The sequence below is a fragment of the Aulonocara sp. 'chitande type north' Nkhata Bay genome, linkage group LG15 (assembly GCF_057382095.1).
Source record: "Aulonocara sp. 'chitande type north' Nkhata Bay isolate Kocher_YH1m ecotype deep benthic linkage group LG15, A_spYH_male_GT1.1, whole genome shotgun sequence".
In the NCBI taxonomy this organism is placed as follows: domain Eukaryota; kingdom Metazoa; phylum Chordata; class Actinopteri; order Cichliformes; family Cichlidae; genus Aulonocara; species Aulonocara sp. 'chitande type north' Nkhata Bay.
Window position 1 is genome coordinate 41,576,473 of NC_141358.1, and position 26,616 is coordinate 41,603,088.

A 26,616-nucleotide genomic window follows, 5' to 3' on the forward strand; every position below is an offset into this window, starting at 1 on the left:
TTATTTTCATACATACATACATATACACATATACATATATATATGTATATATTAGGGGTGCAACGACACTCGTATTGATATTGAACCGTTCGATACAGAGCTTTGGGTTCGGTACGCATATGTATCGAACAATAGCTCGTTAGCGGAGATTTGCCGTGTTGTGGCGTCAACGTCATTTCAGATTAAGGCTGACAGCACTAGTGGGAACACAACGAATATGACTGCACATTTACTCCGACATCATCCTAGTGCAAAGACAAAAACAACAAGCACGCATGCTACAAACTTTACCCGAGTCATTTAGACAGCCGTTAGCACAGGATTCTCCTTATGGGGACCTGATATGTTTAATGTGCTGCTGAGAATATAGCCCAGAAGAAGCTATAGTAGAGCTTTTATTTTGGAAAGAGACATTTCTCTGTAATAAACTCTCTTTTCCAATGATGAGCGATTTGTCGATCAGATTAATTTTTTTATCCCTTTGTTTTTTCAGCAACATTAAATTTAAAAACTGTACTTTTGAGTTAAAATATATATTTATAATTTTAATAAATGACAAATTAAAACAGCATGAACATTTTTTTTGTATCGAAAAAATATCAAACCGTGACACCAAAGTATCGAACCGAACCGTGGATTTTGTGTATCGTTGCACCCCTAGTATGTGTATATATATATATATATATATATATATATATATATATATATATAAACGAAATCTAATAGTGGTAAAGGCAGAGCTGGAGGTCATTCTTAGGCAGTACAAGACCTGAGCTGGCTCAGAACTGCAAGCGTTAACAGAGGAGAGGCCACCGTGCTGCTATACTTGCTGAGCCTCGGTGATATTGCACAGGACTTAAACTTTGATGCTTTGATTTCCTTGAGTGGTTCCAGAAAAGAGTCCATTACTCTTTGCTCTCATTGGTCATGATACGGCCAATTGTGCCTGCACAAAAAAGAAGAGAATCCTCTTGTAAGGATTTGTTGTAATGCCGTGTGTCTTAGAGATGTGAGCACTGGGCTGTGCTGCATTTGGACTCATCTTCAGCAGTGAAGGTAATAGCAAACGGATGCTGCTGAATAGCAGAGTATCCCTCCGGACTGAATCATAGTGTCTATTTAGCTTGTGCTTCAGTCCTGCCATGTGACTAACAACAGGGAAAGAGCATGCTATGTTGCCACTCAGGCAACTCTCCAGACACCTTGGCCTAGCAGTGCAGCACACCATGTCATCACGCTGGGAAAAGGGACACGCAGCCTGGCAGAGCATGACAGGCAGGAGCTTAGTGGCAGCTAAAGTCTCACAAAATGTAGTGAAATGAGGAAAAGCTTCTGTCTTGATGATTACGTCTATCATGGTGCAGTGAGAGTCGTGACTAACCTTGACCCCCCTTGCTCAGAATGCGTGCTGAATACTCAGGTATGACATACTGTGTCATGCAGACATAACTACTGTGATATTTTAATTCCTAAAACTTTTCTGGGTCTGGTATCATCTCATCTGCAGACCATAAGCAAAAAGGCCCACTCCTCTGTACCTTAGCTTTATTTTCTGTGCATGTATGTACCTACTGCAGGTCTGTATACTGCTCTGTACAGACTGCTGACTGAGCTCGGCATTCTCCCAAAAACCTGAAAATAATCATGTGTTTTATTCATGATATAAGAAATTGTACTGAAAAAAAAAGGGTCGCCGCCATATCTGTTATAAAAACACAAGTGATGGTGTTTTACAAAGACTGTTGACATTTGCTGCAGAAACCACCTGATATAAACACGACTGCACGGTTGCGATTTCTGTTGCATTTCTTGTCTGCTGCATTTATTAGAGCTTACTTGCACTAGCAGTACAGATAAGGAAGCTAAATTTATTTTTAAAATTCTCCCACAAAGAGCACAAGGTTTGTTTTCAGGTGTAAATCAAAAGTCTTTGACCTAACAGATTAAACACTGAGTTACTCCAGGTTCAATAAAGAGCTGTGTGTATATCTGTCCTGTCGCTGTAGAAACTGTGTTCTACACGCAGGTTTTTCATGGGGTTTCCAATCTGTGCCTACAGGTTGGACAACTTTTTTAGCAAACAGGGACTCAGGCTTAAAGATTGTTTTTTTTCTTGAGTGAACATATAACTAATCCAACATTACACACTGAAACCTGAGACAGTGGAAACTCCATGTTTAAATAGGCTTGGACTAAGTTGGCTGAAATGTTTGATCTCCTGTTCCTGAGGTGATGTCTAAAGAACCATAAAACTACTTTTGGATTTATGTCAAAACCAGAGCTTAAGTGCCGTATATGAAGACTACATGATGCACCACCACAGACTGCACAGCTTCATGACTTGGCACCAACTGTTGGCACTGTGCAGGGTAGCCGTGCGTATTAGTGGAATCAACAAGATTACAAATCCTACACCGGACTCTTAATCCAGTCCATCAATCTGATGTTTTGCAGACTGATTTTTATTCATTTACAAATTAACCAGTTTACTCCAAACCCTCCAAGCGTCTGAAGACCGGGTGCTGTATTCTGTATTTGAGCCATGCTTATACACTGCGCTTATGCACACTTTGGTGAGTGTTTGTAAGACTAAACTGCAGCAGCAGGAAATGAATACAAAAGAATTGGACAGTTAGTTTGAATGTTTCCCATGAAACCATCAACATACCATCTTCCTTGGTTCTGACTTTAGCTGCAGAGCTCTCTGGACCTGGCCCAACATCTGTGTGAGCCCTCACCCACACCAAATACTCCGTCCACTTCTCCAGGTCCTCCAAAATGTAGCTGGTGATATCAGGACCAATCCCTGACACCTGGTGGCGTTTCTGGTCCTCTCCCGTGAGTGCTTGGTAGGCCAGGGAGTAGCCAACAATCTCACCGTGCTGGCTGTCTGTGGGCGGGGCCACCCACCTCACCTCGACGCTGGTGGAACTGAGGCTGAGCAAATGTACTTCCTGGGGTGGGGCTGATGGGGCTGAAGGAAGGGGAGGAGGGAGGGTAATGGTCAGGTAGGGTGGATGATGGATGATGAAGCAACTGTCTCTCTGGACTGTGTTACAGAGTAATTATTAAACTGGCAGATTAATGCCACATTATCCTATCAATGTTTTTGTCATTATGGTTTGTGGAAACAGTGTCTCCTGCTGTATGTTCAGTGTACATCATTGTAAACACACAGAAATATGTGATTATTTTAAATTACATTTGTCTGGAGGGGAATAACGAAACCATGAAGCCAGTATGGCTGACAAATCAAACCACAAAGTGCAAAGAAGGCCCCGCCCCTCCAAAAACTACGTGCTTGGGACTCGCCTGTTCAGAAAGCTTTGGTTGATAGGTGTGCTGCCACAGGCTCTGCTTGCTGTCTGCTATGCGTCACCTGGATCCCTCAAGCATGTTTGTAGTGTCGGTGCCTCTTTCCAGCATTTTAAAGCAGAAATCGGACAAATGTTATAACTTTGTTTTTAACAGTGCAGACTGTCCAAGAATTCTGTGTCCCAGTTTGGTGAGTGAAAGTTTGAGTGTGTTATCTGTGATCTAGCACTACCCCTAAGCACTCGAGGGGCATGTCAGCATGTGAATTACACTCAGATGTTACCTGCAGTAGTTCCACTCTGACAGAAAAATCTTGAGCCACGTGTCATTTCTTTAGATTTTGTCAGGAAAATGGGCAATTTTTGGTATTTTTCTTCTGCTTTCTGTGCCTGAGTGGAGGTAACGTACAAATGTGATCAATGAAGTCTCATTTTATCTCATCTCTTATGACAGAGCCTCCTCCCTGCTTTACAGTTGGCTGTAAACACTCCTCGTCATATTTCTCTCCTGATCTTCGTTGTAAATGTTGATAAAATTTATTTCAAATTTGGATTCATCACTCCATGAGATCAGCCACAAGTTCAAGTTTCGAAGGATACGCCACGCTGAGATAAGGATAAGCTTTGGGCTAATAGCTCTTGGGAATCACCTTATTGGTGCAAAAATACTATTTCATGCCTGTCAAACTATGTGATTTTTTTCTATTTTCAAATAAAGATACAATAAAGATACATTTTAAACTTGGTTCTTTGCAAAGCTGCAGTGCCTCTTCACCTCACTGTGCAACACCTTTTGTGCAATACTTTTTGTAAATAGTGCAATAGACCTCAATACTTGAAATGTGCAATTCACTTGTATTTTTATTTTTATTCCTATTTATCCCCTTCGTATATTTTATTTATATAGGTCTCTGTATTTATATATGTGTGTGTATATATAATATTCTGTAACTCTGTAACTTCTGTCGGTGCTGTGCTTTTGAAAACCGAATTTCCCAGAGGAGCCCACCCGAGGGATTAATAAAGTTTTATCTTATCTTATCTCTTATCTAAGTTGTACTTTTGCCTGTATGTGTAGACAACACTGGGTCGTACCTTGGTACAGCTTCCTATTTAAGCTTGGTAACAAAAGCTGAGAAAACTCAGTTTTGTCTTACATGTTTAATTATATCACTTCTTGCATTAGTTGCAAAATTGCCCCCCTTTCTGGATCAGAAACAAAACAATCACTAAATATTTTGAAACATGACAATAACAGTCCTGAATTCATCTTTAACAAGATGACTAAATATAAATGTTACTCAGACAAAAATAAAGCAGTTTGGGTAATACTTGCACTGCATTTTCCACAAACCATAGAGATAACCAATCACATGTAAATGAAGATGATTTTAAGATGAAAAGTTATTTATCAGGAAATGTTTCTGTGAATAATCGATGTGATGTCCTCAAAATAACAAGTACAAATAACCTTCACAGTCCAGAGGGCAGAAAAATGTCATACTGCAACACACACACACGCACACACACACGCACGCACACACACACACACACACACACACACACGCGCACACACACACACACACACACACACACACGCACACACACACACAGTGTGAAGTTTCACCAACTGAAAGATAAAACAGGCACACTACAGATGAATGCATGTATGCACAATGACCCACAAGAGCAGAATACAACAACACTCAACAACAAAACCAGCGACTGAGATGAATGTGGAGCAGGTGAAAGAGATAACACGGGTGGCAGTTATCACGCTCGCCTGTGCTGTGGCGGCCCCAGCCGAGCGGATGCACTCAGTTCCTGTTTGAACAGCGCTGGAAGCCTCTTCGTTCTCCTGCTGCAGGAAAGGTGCTCGCCACTGGTTGAAAGGAAACTTCATGCATACGAGAAGTTTTGGATGTATCACTGCAGGGGTGCAATGAATCAAAAGGCAGAGATCCATGTGTGGGAGATTAAAGTCCCAAACAGAAACACGAATATGGAAAATAGTCAAACTTCAAGCAGAGGTGGGAGGATTTGAGAGAAACGGAATCAAGATTTGGGCAGAAAAAGAGAGCCGTAAGAAAAAAGAAAACAAAAAAACAGACGCTATTGTGAGGTCTGAAAGATTACATCACATCGATTTAATCTTTTCTTTTTTGAACATCTAAAACTGAAAAGTGATCTCAAGCCAGGGTAAAAATATTTAAGACTGCGTCTGTTTTAGTCTCTGCAAGTGGTAAAAGATGGACTTTCACTATAAAGCCAGGAACAATGACATTCATACGCACACCTATGTAATCCATTTAGCCTGTAATGAAAACGTCCTGGAGTCATTCAGATCCTGACACAATCTCCTTTTATGTCCCTTTTATGTTCATTTTCACCAGCTTTACCTTCTTGCCCTCCTCTCAGGGCTTCCTGTGTCAGGGTCTCATTGTCTCATCCTGCTGTGTTTTAAGTATAACCAGTCATATGTATCCATTCTCACTTTTGTAATGATTAACATCCCTTTTTCCCTCCACCCTCCCTGCCTGTCATACATTAAGCTATTTCCAAAGGAGCATGACAGAAGAGGTAAAATGAATAAAGAAGAATTATTAACAGCTAACTGCGGCTCCACCAGATCAGTCACACTGAAAGCAAACAGAGTAGAAGGAGGTGTTGCTTGAATTTCAGCTTTAGATTCCTGTTTGTATTTGAATTACATTTACATTATATCACATTTAAAGTTCAACAAACTCACCGGTGAAAACACTTTTCTGAAGTTCAATACATGCATGATGCTTGGTAGGTTAATTATTGTAGAAAAAAATGGTACATTTAAGCAAAAGTCTGCAAACAATCTGCGTGTGGAAACATAAATTCATCTAAACGAATAAATGATTGTTTCCCAGACTGCCATGAGACTCTGCTGGGAAAAGCACAGGACAGTTATTAGATGGTGTTTTCTTTCCTGTAGTAACCTTGCAGTTTCAATACAATATGTATAAAATCTGACAGGTGCCTGATATGCTGTAAGTAAACAGAAGTGAGAGTGGCAGCTGGATGAGAAGCTGCAGGGAGGTGGCAGCAGTGGTCAGGGTCCTCAGACTTGTTTGCAAGTTCTCTGACGCGTTATGTTTGGCAGTCAGAGCAGCGATGAGAGAGACTGCTAATCAAAGAGAATAGTTTACAACACATTTGTTTGCAGTGTGACAGCTGAAAGATTTCAGTCCTGACAGGTAAAACAAGTAGCTGAGCGAGGGCTTGCACTCCTTCGGGAAACTGTCATAAATACTGCAGCTTCAGCTCCTCATCGGCCGGCACGCCAGAGCTCTGACGCTAAGATAACACATCGTAGTTGTGAATTACGTAGTTGTGACCGAGGACCTGTCCTGGGGCAACCATATCACCTCAGTTGTACGGAAGGCCCAACAGCGCCTCTACTACCTGAGGAGACTGCGGAGCGCACACATTCCCAGATCTCTGATGTTGAACTTCTACAACTGTGCCATCAGCAGCGTTCTGACGTATGGATTTCTAGTGTGGTTCCCCAGCTGCACCAAGGCCGATCAGCAAGCACTCCAGCGGGTGGTGAAAGAAGCTGGCAGAATTATTGGAACAAGTCTGCCAGAGATCAGTAATATCTTCCCCACTCGCTGTCTGAGGAGGGTGCACAGTATCCTGCGGGACCAACATCACCCTGCGCGCCACCTTTTCCATCTGCTGCCCTCAGGGAGAAGGTACAGGTCTATACAGGCCAGAACATCCAGACTGGCCAACAGCCTGTATCCACAGGCTGTGAGGCTCCTGAACTCTCTGCCCCCCTCTCACGGACAATAACCATATCCAACTTCTTAATAGCAATGAACTGGTCTGCATTGGTGCATCATATCTTTATTCTCTTCCCCCTCCTGCCCCCCCCCTCTTTCTTAAATAGATAACTATCATATCTGATATCATATCTCACAGTACAATAATATTGAATGGGTTGCATTGTTGTATTTTGTCATGTTTCTCAGGTCTTTGTCTGAATTTCTACGAACATTATTGCTAAGGATTGTCTTATTGCATTGGAGTCACACTGGGTTAAATATGTACACTTGGGTTTTAAGGGGTATTTATTATTTTCTTCTTTTTTTGGGTTGTATGGAAGCCCCAAACGCAATTTCATTGTTCTTGACAATGACAATAAATAAATAAATAAATACTAAATACTAAATACTAAATTAACGGTGTTCGATGGTGTTAGTGACGGAGCAGCGATCGAAGTCCTGCACATCGCCACATGCTCGGCCACATTTCACATGACAAACAATCATTTGAAAGGAAGATGACAGTTGTGATGAAAGCTGTCTCTGCAAATGTCTGTTTGTGTTTGCTTGGCCTTACATCATAATGTGCTGCATGTATCGACTCAGTGACTTATTGGACTATTTGTCAAAATGTGCAACGCCCGCTGATTGTTACGCTGCAGAAAGCAGAATGTACCTCTATAAATACCAAGCACGCCCCTACGAACGATGTCGTGTGTGGATTGTGTCACAAAGAGGCGACATTTTCTTTGGTTGTTGCCTTTGAATTTTATAATTGAGTTGAAGCGTGACTGGCAGGTGGAAAAATTCAACATATAATTAATGCTACAGCTTTGATTACATTTTGCCAGCTTGAAAAATGACATTTGCAATTACACAGTTCTGTGAGCTACGCTGCCGTCTGCTGCTGGTCCTATTGTGTTTGAATAGTTCAGCGGTGGCTTCAGAACAGGAGGTTCTGCTCCCCGACTCAGGTGGGAACCATCGGCATGGAGATCTGGGTAAAAGCTGATCTCTTTAGAGAACAATAACACCAGACGGCACTAAAACGCCAGCTTCTCATATAAATGAGTATTTATCATTTTTATGCTGTAAATGCATAGTTGAGCAAAAAACACAGTCTTAATGTTTTAAATCACAGAAACACAACGAATAAATCGCGTATGTGAAGCAAAGTTAAGCTTCAACATGCTGTGGGAATAAAAAGCAACTTTTCAATCTTTCTTTCTAAAAACAGTAAGTGTGACAGAGACGGTTTCCTGCTGACAGAGGCCTGAATGAAACACACCGTGGGGCTTTCACACGTTGAGTAGGAGGATTGCTCTAAACTGACACACGGTTATTCATTGTTTATGCAGTCGGTTTAGCTCAGGTATATTACAGGTGTTCAAATCAGACACAGACACACTCAGTAAACAGAATAAGAGAAAGGAGAAAGCCGGCCGGGCTCCCAGGGAGCTGGATCTCTTAGTTGGACTGCACTGAATTAAGCTCCACTTACCTCCACATGTTTTTGGTGTATTTAGTCAGTTTTAAGTCACAGATGACTCGTTTAGTCATTCTCACCTGGACTACATAACTGGAGCCACACCTGTGAACGTGACTGAGTGCTGTTATACTTACTGGACTGAGCTGTCCTGCATTCAATAGGCTGAGTGAAGACGCCTAAGCCCATCTCAGATCGGGCTGCCAGGGAGAAGACGTACAGCGTGTCTGGCTTCAGACCATCGACTGCATAGGAGCCTGCTGCATCGAAAGTGACGCGGTGCTGTGAAGAGACGAAAGAGCACCAGGTCACGAGGGCAAATATGAAGCCAGGGCCTGATTGGTCTCAACATAATGGAGTCAGCAGACAAAGCCTGGAGCTTCTCGAGGAGGCCGAGCAGCCTACCTGCCAAGCTCCTTGTAACATTGACGAGCCGGTGCAGTAAAGAGAAGTGGAGCTCTTTTCAGCATGCTTGCCTTGTACAGTGGCCAAGCAAAGCTGTCACCTCTCCACCCACAGCTCTGCTCTCACTGTTTCAGCCCTGAATACGCTGCAGTTTGTCTCAGCTTCTCTCTCTTCACACGTACACTTTAGAAAAACAATATTGCACGAACAATAAGGTTTATGATTCGATGCAATATGTGACCAAATGATTGTAACTTTTTATTACTGCCATGACTGTTTCTCGTGTGCCTTAAATCTTTCTCAGTTACTTAATGCAGAGATTTTGGGCAACAGGCAGCTGTTCTTGGAGTTTGGTGGTTGGCATATTTTTCTTCCTGAGATAAACGCTGGTGTTGTTCAGGGCTCGTAATATGAACCTGTGTGTTTTAAGCCTGTGTCTGTGGGAAACACCCACAACTACTGAAAAACCTGTCAATGACATCATATTAGGGGAATCATAGGAGGGACTTTTTTCTTGTTTTTGTAGTGAAGGAGGTGCATCACACCACAGACAGTGTAGTTCTTGATGCACAACAGCCATCAGCTCATCCAAGCTGTGTTTTTGTAATACATCCAAATTACAGCAAAACCCCTCCAACTCCAGTAGCTTCAAAAATATGGAGATTAGGGCTGGGTTTTGATTATCGATTTATCGATTAAAATCGATTCTGGCTTGGATAACGTGATATCGATTCATTGAAATCCTGAATCGATTTTTTTATATAAATTTATTTTGGCCTAAACGTCAGAATCTCAGGTTAAACCTCACAAAATTTCAACAACCACCAAACAGCTAAAAAAGAGAGCAGGAACACGGAGTCTGCACAGAGACGTAAACACAAAGCTCGGACCCGCCGACGGATCAGGATCAGTGAGATGTGACTTTCTCACCGACGGCACGGACACGGTCGGGGCTGAAAGCCGACGGCTCGCTGATTCTGATGTTTCGGCGGCGCTTTGTGTTCACGCCCTTTTTGCGCTGATTCTGAAGCTGGAGGTTTTATCTCTCTCCAAACAACATTGACCGAACCAGCAGCCAAAGAAGATCCAAACTACGCTTCACATAAACATCGTCATGGATTCACTCTTTGATGTTTTGCTTCCACCAGGATAAAATCTCACTTCATGCACAGCTCTCTCTCTCTCTCTCTCTCTCTCTCTGTACTGAACAGTTTCTTAAAAGTTTGTTTTCTTCATTATTCGCTTGCTTGTTACGCACAAGTCTACCGTTCTTACAGCCTGTCGGCCGCTGTTTTTTCCTTTTACTTACTTCTGAAAACAAAGCCTCATTTCTGCCGTTCAACACTGAACAAATTTAAACTTTTTAAAATTATGCAAAATTGCAAAACGCTGTGTCTGTAATCAAACCTCTGTAACTTTGCTCTGCTTCACTTCAGCAGCATCAGGTAATGTTCATGTGTTGATGGTTTTTTTCTGTTTTTGATCTGCTGCAGAATATTTTTATAAATCCCAGACCAGGAAAATCACCTTCATGTTTTATCCTCAGTTACTTTGACACAGAGGCGTCGGCTGTGACGCTCACAGCTTTGATAAAGTCTCACAAGTGTCAGATTTCCTTTTATAGATATAAAAATATGGAAATGTACTGATGCATGATCTGAATTATAATAATTCTGACTGTCTGATGCAAAATTTCCCAGATTCAAATCAAATCGAATCGAATTGGGGATCAAATCGATTCGGGACCTTGTGAATCACGCAGCTCTAATGGAGACTGTGGCATAAAATCACCCAGATCTCCTCGTGGATAAATCACAGCAAGAAGTGTTCGTGATGTGATGACATTTATCAAACCTGAATAAAGTGCAGACACTTTGAACTTACTAAAAAGACATTAATGCAAATACACAGCCTGAAGCACAGCATAGCTCCTAGCCAATAAAGATTTTACAAGCAACATCTCAGTGGAAAGAAAAGATTTCTAAGGGGGTATTTACCTTGTCTGTGGGATTGTTGGCTTCCCAGTACACCAGTTCAAAGCTAATGATGGGTTCCTGGACAGGCCAAAGCCATGACAGCATGATGCGTGAGTCTAGCTCAGCCTCACCGTCAAAGTCAGACGGCTGAGCTGGAACTGCAGGAGGAAACAAAGAGATGTGTTAAGATGGAAACACAAAGTGTAAGAAAGTAGAGGAGTAAAGCAAAGCTGGGCGAGGACCTGCCCCTGCCAGGAAAATCCACATTTGTTGTTTCGAACAGGCAGGTAGGTAAAATCCTGTTGGCACATCTATTCACATCATGAATAGATGTGCCAACAACTCAGGCTCTTCCTGCACTGCTTTCATACATGTACAAAGAGTCATCGCTACATTTCCGGGTGAAATTATGCCAACAAAGTATAGAAAACCAACACCTGCCATGAACCAGTAAATTCTTGGAAGCAAGAGCTATATGTATGCAAAGAGGTTTAATATGTTCCAAGCCCTGTAACAGTAGAGTTCAACTCAAAGAAGTTAAAATTCTAGACAATGAAAAAAGTATTTAAGCTGAAATATCTTGTGTCAGCCTGTGAGAGTCCTGAACTCATTTCATTTGCAGCCCGGGTATGGCGCCATGTTTCGTCCTGTCAGGCGTAGCTCACTGTAAAAGATGCTGTCTGTGACTAAAGCACCAGCCTGTCCTTGAACATAAGGCAGGTGTAGCCTTAGCAAAGAAAATGATGCGAGCCAGAAATGAATTCTGCACCGTTGTGCTGGTAACAGTGAGGTTTATGCCCACATTTACCACAAGCTCAGGCTGGCTTTACCCTGCTCTTAGTGCGGGCTTGTACAAACGTCTGGGCTGCCTGACAGCAACCTGACGCTGACATCTCTTCTTATAAAAATAAATATAATGCAAATGTGATTTCGTTATTTTTTTAATCCTAAAAATCACAAGAGATTTTTCAATAGAACCAAGATTACCTCAATAACAAAACCTTTAAAAAAAAAAAGAGTGCACTACTGTATCTTTCATTCATTCATAACTAGTATCACCCTGTGATGCTGGAGTCCAAAGTGACAGCAGCGTTTCAGTCCAACTGTTTTCAGAACAAAACTTTGCCTCACACCAAACATTAAAAACTGACAGTTAGCAATATAAAGCACGAGTCTCTGCACAGACACGTGCAGCCTAACTCAGCTGGTCTTTAATCTTCTAGCTCTCTACTACAACGTCACTGAGATGCCGGACTGTGCCGACGTGGGAGCGGCGCAGCCAATACGGTAGCTCAGTCCATTCACTGCTAATGAGCGAGTGGGTGGCGAGTGCACTGCCTCTGGCTCCCTCTGTCCAGGGTGAAATATTCCAAGCACCACCAATGGAGCTGAAGCGGAGCATTTCCTGCTGTGTGCTACATGTGAGGAAGGAGAACTTTGGAGAATATCCCAACCTGATTTTCAAAATAAAAAAGCCTGATGAGTGAAAATGGGTGTGATTCTTTTTTCTATATGCATCTCAATCACGAGGTGCTTCATGAACTGGCACAGCCATCAAAACTGTAACGAGACCTGAAATAGAATTTTACCAAACAGCACATTATGGAACACAAATGTTGTTTAAGACAAGAGCTGAATATTAATGTGAAGAAGTGTTTAAGAGGACGTAAATGCTCGAGTTGTAACTTGCTTATGCAACAGCAGGCAGCGTTTGCTAACACGTGCACACAGTAAATGATCTGAATAACTTTCACCTCACCAATAATCTGAGCCAGGCGCACGCTGCTTATGATACATTGCTCTGCAGTGATGTAGTGAGCATGTTCTCACCTCCCTGCCTGGTTTTGATCTGTAGAGTGTCAGACGGAGGCCCATCTCCCACTGAGGTGAAGCCCAGCACCCTCAGGCTGTAGGTGATATCTGTTGCCAGGCCTGAGATGGTGGTGATATGGCTGTCATCTGTGTTGTGCTTCTGCCAGGCGCTGAGCGGGGCATCGTGATCTGAGCTGTAGTAGACCCGATAGCCCCGGATTTGGCCATTGGGCTCTTCGGGAGGCTCCCACTGGACCAGCATGGTGCTGGAGCTCAGCATGCGTGCCTGGACATGAAGAGGTGGTGATGAGGGTGCTTGCTCACTTGTACGGGTGTCCACGATGCTGCTGGGAGGACCCCGGCCAACGTTGTTCACAGCCATGACACGAAACTCGTATTCAGAGACGGGGCTGAGGCCACCAATGCTGTAGCGGGTTGTGGCGACACCATCTACTTCCTGGAAACCGTTCTCAGACAATTTGGCACGATACTGAATAACATAGTAGGACACAGGTTCTGGGTTGCCGGAGTCCCAAGTCAGGGTGACGCTGGTAGCCGTGGTTTCTGTCACAGTGAGGGAAGTGGGCATCTTGGGAAGAGCTGTCAGAAAGCAGAGACAGACCGAGTCAGAAAAACACGTTTCTCTACTTTCTCCATCTACATTATTCTTCCTCTCCGTCAGGAAAGTCACCCGCTGATGCCGGGTACACAGAGCTGTTCAACATTGCCAATCTAACACTTCATTATTATTCAGCTTGCTTCTGTCCTTTCCTGATCTGCACCGGGCCAGTATTATGTTGCCAAGCAGATGGGTGCATGTCCTCCTATGTAAATCCATCTATAGTCATCCAGACCTGAGCTGCAGATCATCAGAAGTGCATCTACTTAATGCAGCCACACAGCAGAGCCTGGATTTTAACAGGATATAAGATAAGTTGCATTTTCTCATAGAAGGGAGGAAAGAAATCCCATCACTGCTTTGTAGATTAAACTTATATGTGTGCGTAAAACCATAATGACTGTTACAACATGTGGACGGGCATGTTTATTAGCTGCATTCATACATAGCGCTTGTGTCAGGTGAGATGTGCCGACTGCAGTGGGTCTGCTGATTGCAGAGTTCAGCTGTCTGTGGAGATCGTAACAGCAAAATGCAGGCAGGCGGTTCATCCACAGACACAGTAAATTGTATTTGGCCTGAAACTTTAGCTGCTCCTCAGTTCTGCTTCTTCTCCTGCGGCTTTTTTTTGTTTTAATCACCTCCCTGCAGAGGAGTCAATGCTAAAGTGTGGCTTCACTCAGGATTTGAACCTTGTGGTAATCTTGCTCTTTTCCTAAAACATTGTACTTTCCACACTTTATAAAATATACTATATGACTGACATGACCTGCAGACACAGGCCAGAGTTTGTGCTTCTAAGACCACTTGAATTACAATATTTTCTAGTCCTAAAATACTTCTTAAGTTATTATCTTCATTTTGTTACAGATTTGCACGAAACAAAGCATCTTCCAAAGTAGTGACGGCCAACTCAATTCAATAAATCTACTCAACCATCTAACAAATAGAAAATGGTAAAAGATCAGAGGCAAGAAATAATGAAGCTATCGTATCAAAGACTTTATTAACTATAATTATTCTCTTGCTTTGTTGTTGTCACTCAGTCAGCTCATTCTGTATCAAATGAAGTGTTATACTGAATATGAAGTTTGACAAAGAGAAATAAAAACAGCCTGGGTTAGAAACACATGGTGGCAGTTGGGACTTTGAGCTCAACCCTGTGAATCTGTGAGCTGGTCCAAAGCAGAGCAGCGGGGTGCAGAAAAGCTCACGGGTTGCCTTTTGGGATGAAACCAGTGCAACCACAGGCTTTTAGCTCTGCTGCTCCAGTCCTGACATCTGCCTCATTTTCATGCAATGCAGCCAAGCTCTTCTTCTTCTTTACAAGCGCATGAACCCCAGCAGGCTGGGACAGGATGAAGCCGTTGCTCCTCATGCAGTTCCCATCATCTGTTGCCACAATATCTGATACAGTTTCCTCTGAAAAACAAGCTCTAAGAGCTTCAGTTTATGAAAAGCAAATAAAAGTAAAAGCACAGCTTTTTAAAAATGAGATCTGCTGATGAGATCTGTCTGTCACCTCGAGTGCTTGAAAATGATTTCTGACTGCTATCTGGAGACATTTTCCTAACGTCTGTTTCTACTGTATGGCTTCAGTGTGTCATGTGGGGCTGCTGCTCTCATTTTTTCTTTTTAAAACAAATATTGTTTTAATGCAGAAAGTAGTTTCTACTGTGATGTGTACAACAATCCCTCCTGTGCACTTTTCTCATGCTACTGTTTGTATATTTTCACCAACACTGCAAATTCACAGCTTTCACCTGGTTTCAACAGGAAAACCAGACTAGGAGAGCCTTGAGGCCCCTGGAGCCACTGTTACAGGAACACAGCTACGGAGGAAGTGGCAAATTTTACTGACACAAGTGATCCAAACAAAAGCCAATTTATTATTTTTAAAGAAAAGTCCTATCAGAGCAGCAGAGGTACGAGTGTGACCATTTATGTAAAGACAGATTCACGGCACAGTACCTACACTGGACTTTCAGCCAGGGCACTGGGGTTTATATAAGATGTGGAAACATTGGCTTAATATTTTTTTCTGTTTATTAGTTTCTATTTGGCTAGAAGTGGAAAGAAAACCCATTTTTAAAAAGGCAGGATTAGGAAAGAATAATGATTTAGTTTAAATGCTAAAATCATTATTATCTAACTGTTGAGAATATTAAAGAGCTCTTTGGCACATAGCCTGAAATCAAACTTCTCACACACACAACCAGCTGCTGCTTCATATTTTTGTTCATCAAACTGTATATAAAATAGGACCGGGATCTGAAAAGTGCAGCTAATGCAGCAGGGACTGAAACCTGTTTGATCTTATTAGCAGGGTGCATCTCCTCTGACAAAACAAGCCAAACTGTACGTGTCTATCAGAAAATTATCCCATTGTTCACCTGATTTATAATCTCAGCAAACGCTGCTCTTCAAGGATTTTCCACAAACCCCTCGAGACCAAGAGGTGGTGGAAGGTATCCAGTGAGCAGCAGTCCTCTGGGCAAGAATGCTTTGCTGATGCCAGAGATCAGAGGAGAGTGGACAGACTGCTTCAAGCTGACAGAAGGACAGCAGCAACTGAAATAACCACTTGTATGCAAAACACAGACCTTGAATCAGATACAGCAGCAGAGAACTGCACTGCGTGCCCAACACAGTACTTTCATTTAGCCTAAAAGTAGCCAAAATGAAAGTAAAGAAATACTGATGGACACAAACCCCTCAGCCTCCTCGTAGATACACCTCCCCTCAGCCTCCTCTGGTATTACTGTATTATTGCTGCTTCGTTCTTGAGTGATCGCATTCAGATGATTTTTAGAAAAGCCAAGTTCTGACCTTGAGGTTGAAGTCACCAAGATTCAAAGATTCATCAGAGGTTTTAGTTCTTGCATTAACTAGATTTTCAGAAAAGTTGACCTCCGACTTCTGACCTTGAGATCAAGGTTACAGGAATTTGAACTCACCTGAGATTTTTAGTAGATGCACCTATCATATCAGTTTCACCCAGGTGACTTCACAAGATTTTCATAAAACTTGAAGTCAACATCAAGGTCACAGATTCAAACTCGTCCAATATTTCACACCTATAGTATCAAGTTGAAAGTTCACACACTTGGGTGTCCACACTGCCTGCTCCCAGCTGCCCACCCGGGTGGTGACGATAAAAACAGTGTTTTACTGCTGAGGGATAAAGACCCACAATGAATCAGTTAGTGGAAGAAAAGGAAAAGCAAATACAAAACACAAAGGTCCAAAAGCAAACCACATGATAAAGCAGTGACTTTCATACTAACATAGACTTTCTACATATCTAAGTGTCCCTTCTGATTGGATTACAAGATTTGCAAGACATTTAATGTGAGATTCCTACTTGAGCAGTGTAGAAAACAATGAGCCTGCTGTAACAAAATATGTCAACATCTACTATTATAAAGTTTATTATAAACTGTAGAAAATGTCCTATATCTAAACTAAAACTGGTTCTACCAAAAACTAAAATGACCTGATTTGACCTGCGATAACTAAAGATTACAGCTGCAGAGCTACGAGCTTTTCTCAATATAACAAAGATACTAGGAGCACATTTCTGCTGCTGTTGCTTTTTCTTCAGCTGATCGTCCTGTATGAAAGCTTTCTATGTGTTAGTCCACTCACACCGCTGCTCCTGTCAGTCAGACATCATCAATAACACAATACATCCAGAATCTAAAGCAACACAAATCCTGACGTAAGAAGGATTTTGTTGCTCGAACAAGAATAAATGTATCTTCATTTTTTATTAGAGTACCACCTCGACTATATGGACACTGTAAATGAAAAATGGCACTTGACTTTATGTTATGTTAATATATTCTGCTTTTTGCTGAGGCTATTACACACAGGATCGGGGATTTGCTTTGTTAATGAACACTAAATGACATGCAGGTTTTGCACTGCAGCGTCTTTCCAAGCCGTCCAAACATGTTCAAATATTGATATTATTTGTTGTGTCAGAGAGTGCATGTAAGGAGCTTTATGCATACTTTATTTGACCCCACTGCTGCTGCCTCAGTGGGGCTGGGCAAAGCCATCCTTATCAAAGGCTCAGTATTGTCCAAAGCCAAATTCATTGATCTGCATTTGCATTACCAAGGCACAGCGATGTGCTACGAAGACAACAATTCTCTCTTAAATAGTGACAGCGTCTACATTTGGAGTTGGTTGTTAGCCAGGTGAACATGCATCGTATTTTCTTCTCCCCTATTTCTCCTTTATCTTGCTGGTTAGGTTTAGGAAGGTAAACTTTGTTATACTAAGAAAAAGGTCAGTGTTTGGTTTAAAACATGCTCCACTCCAGCCCTGCAGCAGAAAAACTGACTTTTTTGGTCCTTTAAAGGCACCATATGCGACAAGATCTGAAATCTGGTGCACGTATTCCAGGTTTAATGATGACTGATGACATTTGCGCACCTCCTTCACGTGTGATCACATCAGCAAGTTAAATAGGGCCTAAAGTATGCGCTGCAAAAACATTTAAGAGGCTGTTGGATGATGACCAGGAGCTTCATGAAGCCAGCGCAAATTACGCCAGGCAGAACTGCACAATCGGACCAATTAATTTTTCTCCACTGTTCACCGGGATCATATCACACGCCATCCCACCCCCACAAAGGTGAGTGTTTCTTACCCTTGACTGTGATCTGAGCTGTAGTCTCGATCATGCCCAGGGAGGATATGGCCACACAGGTGTAATTGGCAGATTGGCGGATGTTGGTGAGCTCCAGAACATTGCGGCCAATGGGCATCTCATCCTCCCGGGTCAGCTCCACTTCACCACTTATCCACTTGACGTAAGGCATGGGAGCGCCGACTGCGACGCAGGTCAGGTTGACGCTGCCTCCGGGCATCACCTCATGATTGGTGGGGGGGATGGAGAAACGGGGCGGCACACGGCGAACTGTGGGAGTACAGAGGAGCAGAGTGAGAGGGGACAAAGGAGAGGGGTGGGGTGTAGGGACCACTGGACTGATTCAGTGTTTGACTGGGTTGGCTTTTACTGTGCACCGTAGACCAGTGTGAACTGGTCAATGAGCCTGGTGGAGTTTTACAGTTTGTGTCTGTTTTATGCTTTTAAAATGTTGAGTCATCTTAAAGCCAATTTCTGGTCAGGAATTTCCCTCCAACCAGCTTCGCATGAGATGATCAACATGTTGTATTAAAATAATTAATACATTATTAAAATTACTGAATAAAAAACTGGAAATTATGAAAACTACGGCTGAGATTAAATTATTAAATTAATAAATTGCTGAACATAATGGGCACATAAATGAAATAGCTAGCTAACCTTTTAAATAAAACAATGTAAATCATCAATTAATGTATATTGTAAGGTCTTGTTGCCATGGTTACTAATATGTCACATGTTAAATGAATTATTTTGGCAAAACTTTTTTTATTTAACCTTCTGTGCCAATGAAGAGCATTTCATTTAAACACCAGCGATTAGCAGTGAGCCATCCATGGTAAATACCAATGATCGATGTTAAAATATCGATTCAGTCTTTTATGTTCTAGAATCGATTCTCACATTAAAATATCGATATTTTAGTCATTTGGGGTAAATCTGTAGTTTATCATTAACAGGAACACAGTGGAAAGAAACTATCATTAGGAGGAGGAGGAGAAGGACGGGTGGTGCTAGGGCGAGACAGACGTCTCAGGGAGTCCTTTAGTGCTGCAGGCAGGGTGTTCAAATAGCACAACTTCAGGTTTTTTATTTCTATATGATAATTCTGCGTTATTAAGTGATAAGAACAAGTAATCTGATGTCCTGTAATCATTATGATGCTATAATTTCAAATACAATAAAACATTAAGGTTTTGTACCAGTATCAGATCAGTATCATCGATACCAACACTAACGCCACACTGATGGAGGTCTGTGGACTGTGAACCTAAAACTGGGACTGCGTGTGATAGCTCACACTTGGAGAGGTTTTCATTTGCCAGAAATATCTGACTGAATCATTACACTGCTGTGTCATGTGCAGAAATGTGTGCTTTGGAGAGCCATCTATTGATTATACTGAGTAGCAGGTTCTGCATAATCTCAAGCAGTGGAAGCTGCAAACACAGCTTTAAGTGGGCTTTAAGAAATTCAGTTTCCTTTATTTGCTGTGTGAGTGGGAGAAGGAAGGTTAACACAGGGCTGACGTGTCAGACATGAGAGAGTTTCAACCCTGCTAACAGTAACCACATTTCTCCAAAATATAATGGTTGTGACTGTGACTGTGGTTAAGTGGTGCAGTTGCTAAAACCAGTAGACGAACTAGTTTAATACATACGCTAATAGTTTTGGATGGTTGATCCAGTTTAAAACAAATATACACATTTAAACTGAGAGGTGTTGTTAAAGAAAGGACGTCCTTGTATCCAGTGTGCTACGGGCCAGATGAAGAAATATTGGGAATCACCGCCGTAGGGCGCCACGTTCACCGAGAAACTGGGTAAAATGAGAAGCTGTGTCTAAAGCATGTAACTGGATTTCTCTGGAAAATCTGGGGTTTCCTGCTGGGCTGCAGGGATTAAATTGCACCTGGAGTCTAATGTGCGGCAAGGCGGTAGAGTTTCCATCGTGTCGTGATGCTAAGGCACAAAGTGTGCTGGAGCGAACGTGGGATAAAGATTCTCCTCCAATGTTAGCTCTCATCCCTGGAAATCTCCCCAAAGTGTTTGGATCTACTTCCTCATTACACAATGTCTGAATTAGTGCAACAGTCCTGTGTGCACATCAAGTCAAATGCAGACAGCTCTGTTGCATAAATGAAGTCCTTGCTCTTGACTTAGGCAAGTACACAGTCACGAAAATCTGACTCACAAAGTGTAATTTAAGCCCTGAGCCAGCGTGTTGGTGTGAGAAGCTTACAGTGTGGATCAGAGGCTTTTCTGGGGTTTCATTGTGGTTTAACTAAAGAAGAGGAAGCGCAGGGTTACACATTCTAGCCCTCACTGTAAAAAAATCTGATGTAACAGGAGAAGCGGTGAAGTTAGAAACTCGGAGTTTTCTTCGTTTGCACATAGTGTTGCTGATCAATGACTGACAGCATCCAGAGTGCTGGAGAGCATGCGTGGGCTAAATGTTACTGTGGTGCAAGAGATAATGCAGCATTCTGGGTGCTGCTCATACAAGAACAGCATTGTTTGCTGACATGGTAAGCTGCAGGCTCACAAATGCAGATGGCTGGCATTAAGACAGATTCCCAAGGAGAAAACTAATGTGGAGGAGGAAGAAGAGAGGAGACAGGGCAAGCAACAGGAGGAGGAAGAGTAGGCGGAGGATTCAGGGGCTGCGAGCTCAGTTAGGTCAATTCTCTTACTGCTGCTAATCACGTATTTTATTTTGGAGGATTTGATTAAAGGTACAAAAAGGTCAAATGAGAGTAAAAATACTTTTAGGGCTGGAACCGCTATTCATCACTGACAATAACTCAAAGTTACTTCAGACCAGTGATTCTAGCTTTACAAAGATCAACAACATGCTGAGCTGACGTTTTAATGTCAATGTTGTGACGTATTTTTTGCACTTGTGTTTAATCTGCAGGAACGGACTTTTCAGAACGAATTTACCCTAAAATATTGAAGGAAGCTGCATCTCTCCCGCCAGGCTTTTACAGCATATGTGACAGTCTTGTAATGGAGGTAGTAAATTTTCAATAAGTGCACAGGAAAAGTCAGGCCTTGATTTCCCAACTGACCTTCCAACACACACACACACACACACACACACTTCACACAGGTGGCGCTTCCTGCTAATGTGGGAAGTGTTTCCTGCCAACTTTGTTTATCACGCTAAACGATTTAAAATCCAGACTGACTGAGATAACATCAGATAAACTTTTAATTTTACTCACAGCTGAGTGACAGAAATACGAGGCCGAAACCTGTAAAATTTGATTGCCAACTGTGATCTGTGTGTGTGCATGTGTGTGGCAGTAAAATCAAAACACTACAGCCAGCAGCACATCAGCGATCACAGTGACAGACACCATATCACTGTCATCATTACCTGATTCAACTCTTACCAAGACAGAGGGGGGGTAGGCAGAGCTCTACAACAGGGCATGTTAGCTTCAGCTGGCCAGCATTCACCAGCACTGAACTGTTGTTATTGTGTACACAGGGTGTTTGACCCTACAGACCGCTGCAAACATTTCAGTTTTACATGACATGAATGTGGTGTACAAAGTTAGAAAATGTAAGAACACAGCAGGCGTCGTAGGAGGTTATTATATTTGTTCTTTTTATCCGTTCACAGGTGTTCAGAAGTTTGCAGGAGCTGCATTACATACGATTAAGTCCATATTACTTCAGTGAACCCACCCAATGCTTAATATCAACACGGTGCTAAGATTAACTCACTCGTGCAATTTGTGAGTAAAGTTCTGATCGAAATACTGCAGTTATTTTATATTTTGACATATATACCTGCAGCTGACATGACATGAAGTTTTTTATTTCTTAGTTTAGTTTCTTGGTTTTGTAAAGTCCTACACAAGTCATCAAGTCAACCGATGCATTATTATTTTTGGTTATATTACCAGTTTCACAGGAAACAAACAAACAAACAACTAGCATGCTCCTGTCATCTGTCCAATAATGGGATACAGAGAAACTCACTGTCGAATATTGCATTTAATCTCCTGCCATGTTTATGACATATGAGTTACACTTGATTTATGGCAGATTTGGGAAATTCTTTAGAGTAACGAGCCAGAAATGTTTATGTAAATCTTTTAGCATAGCAGCCCGATAGCAGCTTTTGGGAATCAGTCCATAAATATTCAAAAGCCTTACCTGATTTAACTCGATCGTGGTTATGTTTTGAACACTTCCAGATGGTTTGCAGGGTGGCTGCTATTTTTAGATCCCTGGAAGTCTGTTTCTTACCACCTGCACTTTCCGATTTTATCATCTCAAACTTGTTGAAATCACACATTAACTTCTGCCTCAAACTAACTCGCAGCTTTTGTGAAGAGGTGGTTAGCTCACTGGTTGAGCCTCATGGCTGAAATTCAGCGACCGGGCGTGAGTCCGAGCTGTGGCTCTCTCCCCCTCTTTCCTGTTTCCCACGGCTGAACCGTGAAATAAAAGCAAAACGTCCAAAAAACTTCAAAAAAACAAAACAAAAACACTTCATGTGAAGGATCTTTGTTGGTAATAAAGAAGAACAAAAAACAGACATGAAAAGTTTGGGGAACACAATTCACACGTCTACTCACTAGATTTGTAAACTTTGTAAGAGGAAGAGTCACCAGCGTGGAGAGACATACAAACAGAAGCTGCACTGGATGCTTATGTATGTCAGATTATTTTGAGCAGAGACAAATTTATATTTTTAATTTTGTTTTGTTCGAGCCAATTCCCAGAACTTTTTGCTGCAGTTTGTGTTTTTCCTTCGTGTTCTTTAGCTCCTGCTGTGGTGTTCCTCAGGCACATCCAGCCCAGGCAGGATGTATGATTCCTCCCGGCTTTCTTCTAGCTGTACGTGCCGGGAATAACTCGATAGTGAGGAGTCTAGCAGGTAATCAGATACACCTGACCCACGTGATCTGACCTGCCAGTGTGGCACTGATCACCACCTGCACTCATGTATATATCTTTCTACGTAGCACTCATAATTCTTATTCTCATGTATATATCACATGTATATCTCATGCACATATCTTTCTTTCTACATAGCACTTTAATTCTTATTGTCTGCACTGAAGCACCGCAGCAATTTCCTAATCTTGTAAACCTCAACATCTGGCAATAAACCCATTCTGATTCTGATTCTGATTCTGGAGGAGCAGCACTTCTAAGATCAGCTTCTTCAATAATTCTGAGCTCCACAAGCCAAGAGTGAACCGAAAACTCATTTCCAAGACTCGTATCCAGAATCTCATTTTTTTGCTTATGATCAGAAGTCAAGGCTAAAACAAGCTGGACTATGTGCTTGAAGAGTTATTCAGCTTGTTTTTCATGCAACATCCACAAAACTGTTACTGTGAATGCAGGTTTTTATGTTTTGTTTAGTTTTTGTTCGTCATCTCCGTCTTAAATAATGGTCAGGTATAAAAATAATCCCCAACACTCACATTAAAATCGATGTTTCCTATCTAGTCGACTTTGTTGGGGCTTCTAAAAGCATCGTCCTGCAGCACAACGTGGAGGATTTATATTTGTGCTAATCAGAGCTTTTTCATATGTGAATGTCTGACATGTGATGTGACATCAGTGCCGTCCGACTGGTCTCAGCTCAGAAATACTGCAGTGAGCTGGTGTCTGAAACACACACGTAGAAAACAGGTGTGGAAAACATCCTGAGCTGATTCTCCCAGAACGGCCTTCAGTCCTGTCAGCGAGGCAGAATTGGCTGTAACAAGTAAATGCTAGTGTTTTAGAGTACTCAGATTACTTTATTTTAATAGGGTAACATAATAACTTATCAGTTACCAATTACAACGTCATGGTTTTAGGGACCCGTTTGTTTGATTTTTTACTAGATTATTATTGTTAATATTATTAATGGTAGTATCAGTATCGATTCTTAATTTATTATTATTATATTATATATTATTATATATATTTAGTGTCTATCAGTTGCCATAAACCATGTTACAGCCAATCAGGACAGTGTGGTAAATTCTGCTGATATACTTTTAACATTTGCAAGCAAAATTAAGTTGTTATTGCTGAACATCAGTAATAACTCACAGCAGTAACTCAGCAGCCTGAGCTAATGTTAATAGTAAATTTGTTAAAGTGAGTGACTGAGCAGGTCGACCTACAGGGCTGAGGGAGAGCGGGCTGTACTGCCATGATTTTAGGCCTTTCTAAATCAAAGTTTGATGCTTCCCAGTACTGCAGGGTAACAGGTTCATTATTAATAGCCATAGTTTTCAAGGTTCAAGGTTCAAGGTTCTTTATTTGTCACATGCATAGTTATACAAGTATAACACACAGTGAAATTTTGTAATGTTTTGTTTGTTTTGTAATGCAACACGTTACTTCTATCATATTAGTGGGGGTCATACCATGTTCTCCTGCACTGCTTGTTACTCATATCACTGAGGATCGTTTGTCAGGCCTCCTTGATGGGACCGGGTGACGGATAACAGCAATCTAACCATACAGTGCATTTTACGCCTGCATGGTACTTCATCAAACTAATTCGTTTGCACTTGTCATATGAATGTTTGATTCAAGACATTTAAAACTGACGTGTTTGCGTTCAATACTTAGCAAAACTGTGAGACGGGTGCATGCTGGCCAGAACTGTGAAAATCATCATATTCTTATGTTAGTCAATTAAAAAGTCACCCATGGACATGGAGGATGGTCACACTACGATGACAGTTATCAACTCTGCAGTTAAACATGATGGTGTTACTGCAACATTTAATCTGGATGATGGCCTGATGGTGGATGTAGGTACTGAGTGAAACTGAAATCAAACTTAGTAGCCAAGATAACTTTGAATAGTAAGAGATACATGTTAAGACCAACAAGAGTTAAAATGCAGACAGACTCGTTTTTTTACTGGCATGCCAGAGAAAAGAGACGAGAGAAAGAAGGGAAAGGGAAGGAGAAGGGAGGAGGGATAATTGAGGCAAACTTCTGAAGCCAAGCCCGAATAAAGAAAAAGCTACAGTTGTAGAAGAAGCTAAGATGGAGAAGCTGCGATGAATGGGGAAGCGAACATCTGTGTGCACGGTGAGGGTGTGCATGCAGCAGCACAGGTGTAGAGGCAGCAGCAGCATGCTTGCTCGTGAAGAAATGAATGGGAGAAAGGACTTTTATACTAACTGGCATCTCTTTTCCCTTTAACTGGACCAACAGGAGCTCAGCTTTAAGTTTAATGTTCACTGTATCATTTTTTCCTTAATTTTACATTAATAAGCCAAACTTTCCTTCAAGTGAACTGCAGGTTATAACACAGTATGCTGCCATTTGTTTAGAGATTCTGGCTGTTTTTCAGTTTTGTGTAAAATATTAAACTTTGTAGAAGTGACTTTGCAGCCCAAAATCTGTTACGGGGTGTTTGCTTTATCAGCTCACTAGAAAATAAAGATGCTGGTACAATTATGTACTGCAACAGTTCGAATTTTTAAAAAATCAATAGGACATGATAACTATAATAATATGTTGCTGTAATCCCTGTAATCTACTAACTGATGTCACTTCTGACAAAATGAGAAAACAACAAACACCGTTAGTGTGAGAGAGGGTCCATGTTTGGGTTTCACATATTTGGATTCATAGAAATCAAGAAATGTTTGAAACATAACAGCAGTGCAGCTGAAAACACAAATGAAGCTACACAGATTTCTGTGAGGCCTTTTAATCTGCATGGTTTGTGATCAAAGTAAAGAAAGACTTTGATTACTGCACAATGTTCGTGTTGGCTGACCGGTGCAGCTGATCAGTGTCTGCTGGGGCTCACCTCCTCCTTATAGTGTTTGCAGTATTAGTGAAATATTTATTTTTTGTTAAGGACATTAGATGACAAATTATCTGGTTTGCTGTGTAGCACAAATTTTCCACGACTTTGCTTCCATTTTGGTGAGTAAAGTTCAAATATTTTATTAGTCTGTTACTTAAAACTAATTAGCAGCTCTGTGTAGGTGTGTTGTCCATATACAGCCTATGAAAGTTGCGAGCGCTAGCTCATAGCTTAGCACTCCAGTCTCATTTATGATAACCGCTGGCTCCAAAAACCCAACACTGGTCATGGGTACACTGCTAAGGCCTCAATATGTTGGTGACCGTCTGCAAACAGAAAATTGCAATGGAAAAATGTGTTAGATAAGATAAGATAAGATAGAACTTTATTAATCCCTCGGGTGGGTTCCTCTGGGAAATTCGACATTCGATTGTTGTTGTTGTTGTTGTTGTTGTTGTGGCACTTGCTTGTGTGAAACTAGTCACAGGTGGTCTATGGTACCAAAAACCTCCTTCTGGTTGTTCTGGTCGCTAGTAGGAAGCCGTACTTGGCGTTAGCGTCCATGAAAAATACTTGTCTGCCAAGTAACACTGAAACTGCGAAAACTGCAGCTCAAACTGGAAACAGAGAAGCTTTTTCAGACTTCCACTGCGGGGCACCCTGCTAGCAACCAAAACAATCAAAGAGCTTTTTGGTGCAGCCCTCTCGCTGCAGCTGATTTCAGCCAGCTGTCCAAAAACCATT

The 26,616-nt window shown here is 41.8% G+C and overlaps 1 protein-coding gene across 7 annotated transcripts in view; it reads right to left on the reverse strand.

The window, feature by feature from the left end:
• The window catches only part of ptprfa (protein tyrosine phosphatase receptor type Fa), a 353,347-nt gene that overhangs the window by 110,587 nt on the left and 216,144 nt on the right, over positions 1–26,616 (reverse strand). For all 7 annotated transcript variants that reach the window (XM_086263516.1, XM_086263515.1, XM_086263514.1 and 4 more), the window contains 4 exons: positions 18,073–18,342; positions 12,812–13,393; positions 11,003–11,139; positions 8,738–8,882 (listed from right to left, as the gene is read on the reverse strand). In XM_086263516.1, the coding sequence (XP_086119642.1) occupies positions 8,738–8,882; positions 11,003–11,139; positions 12,812–13,393; positions 18,073–18,342 (1,134 nt within the window). The remainder of the gene's footprint in view (positions 1–8,737; positions 8,883–11,002; positions 11,140–12,811; positions 13,394–18,072; positions 18,343–26,616) is intronic.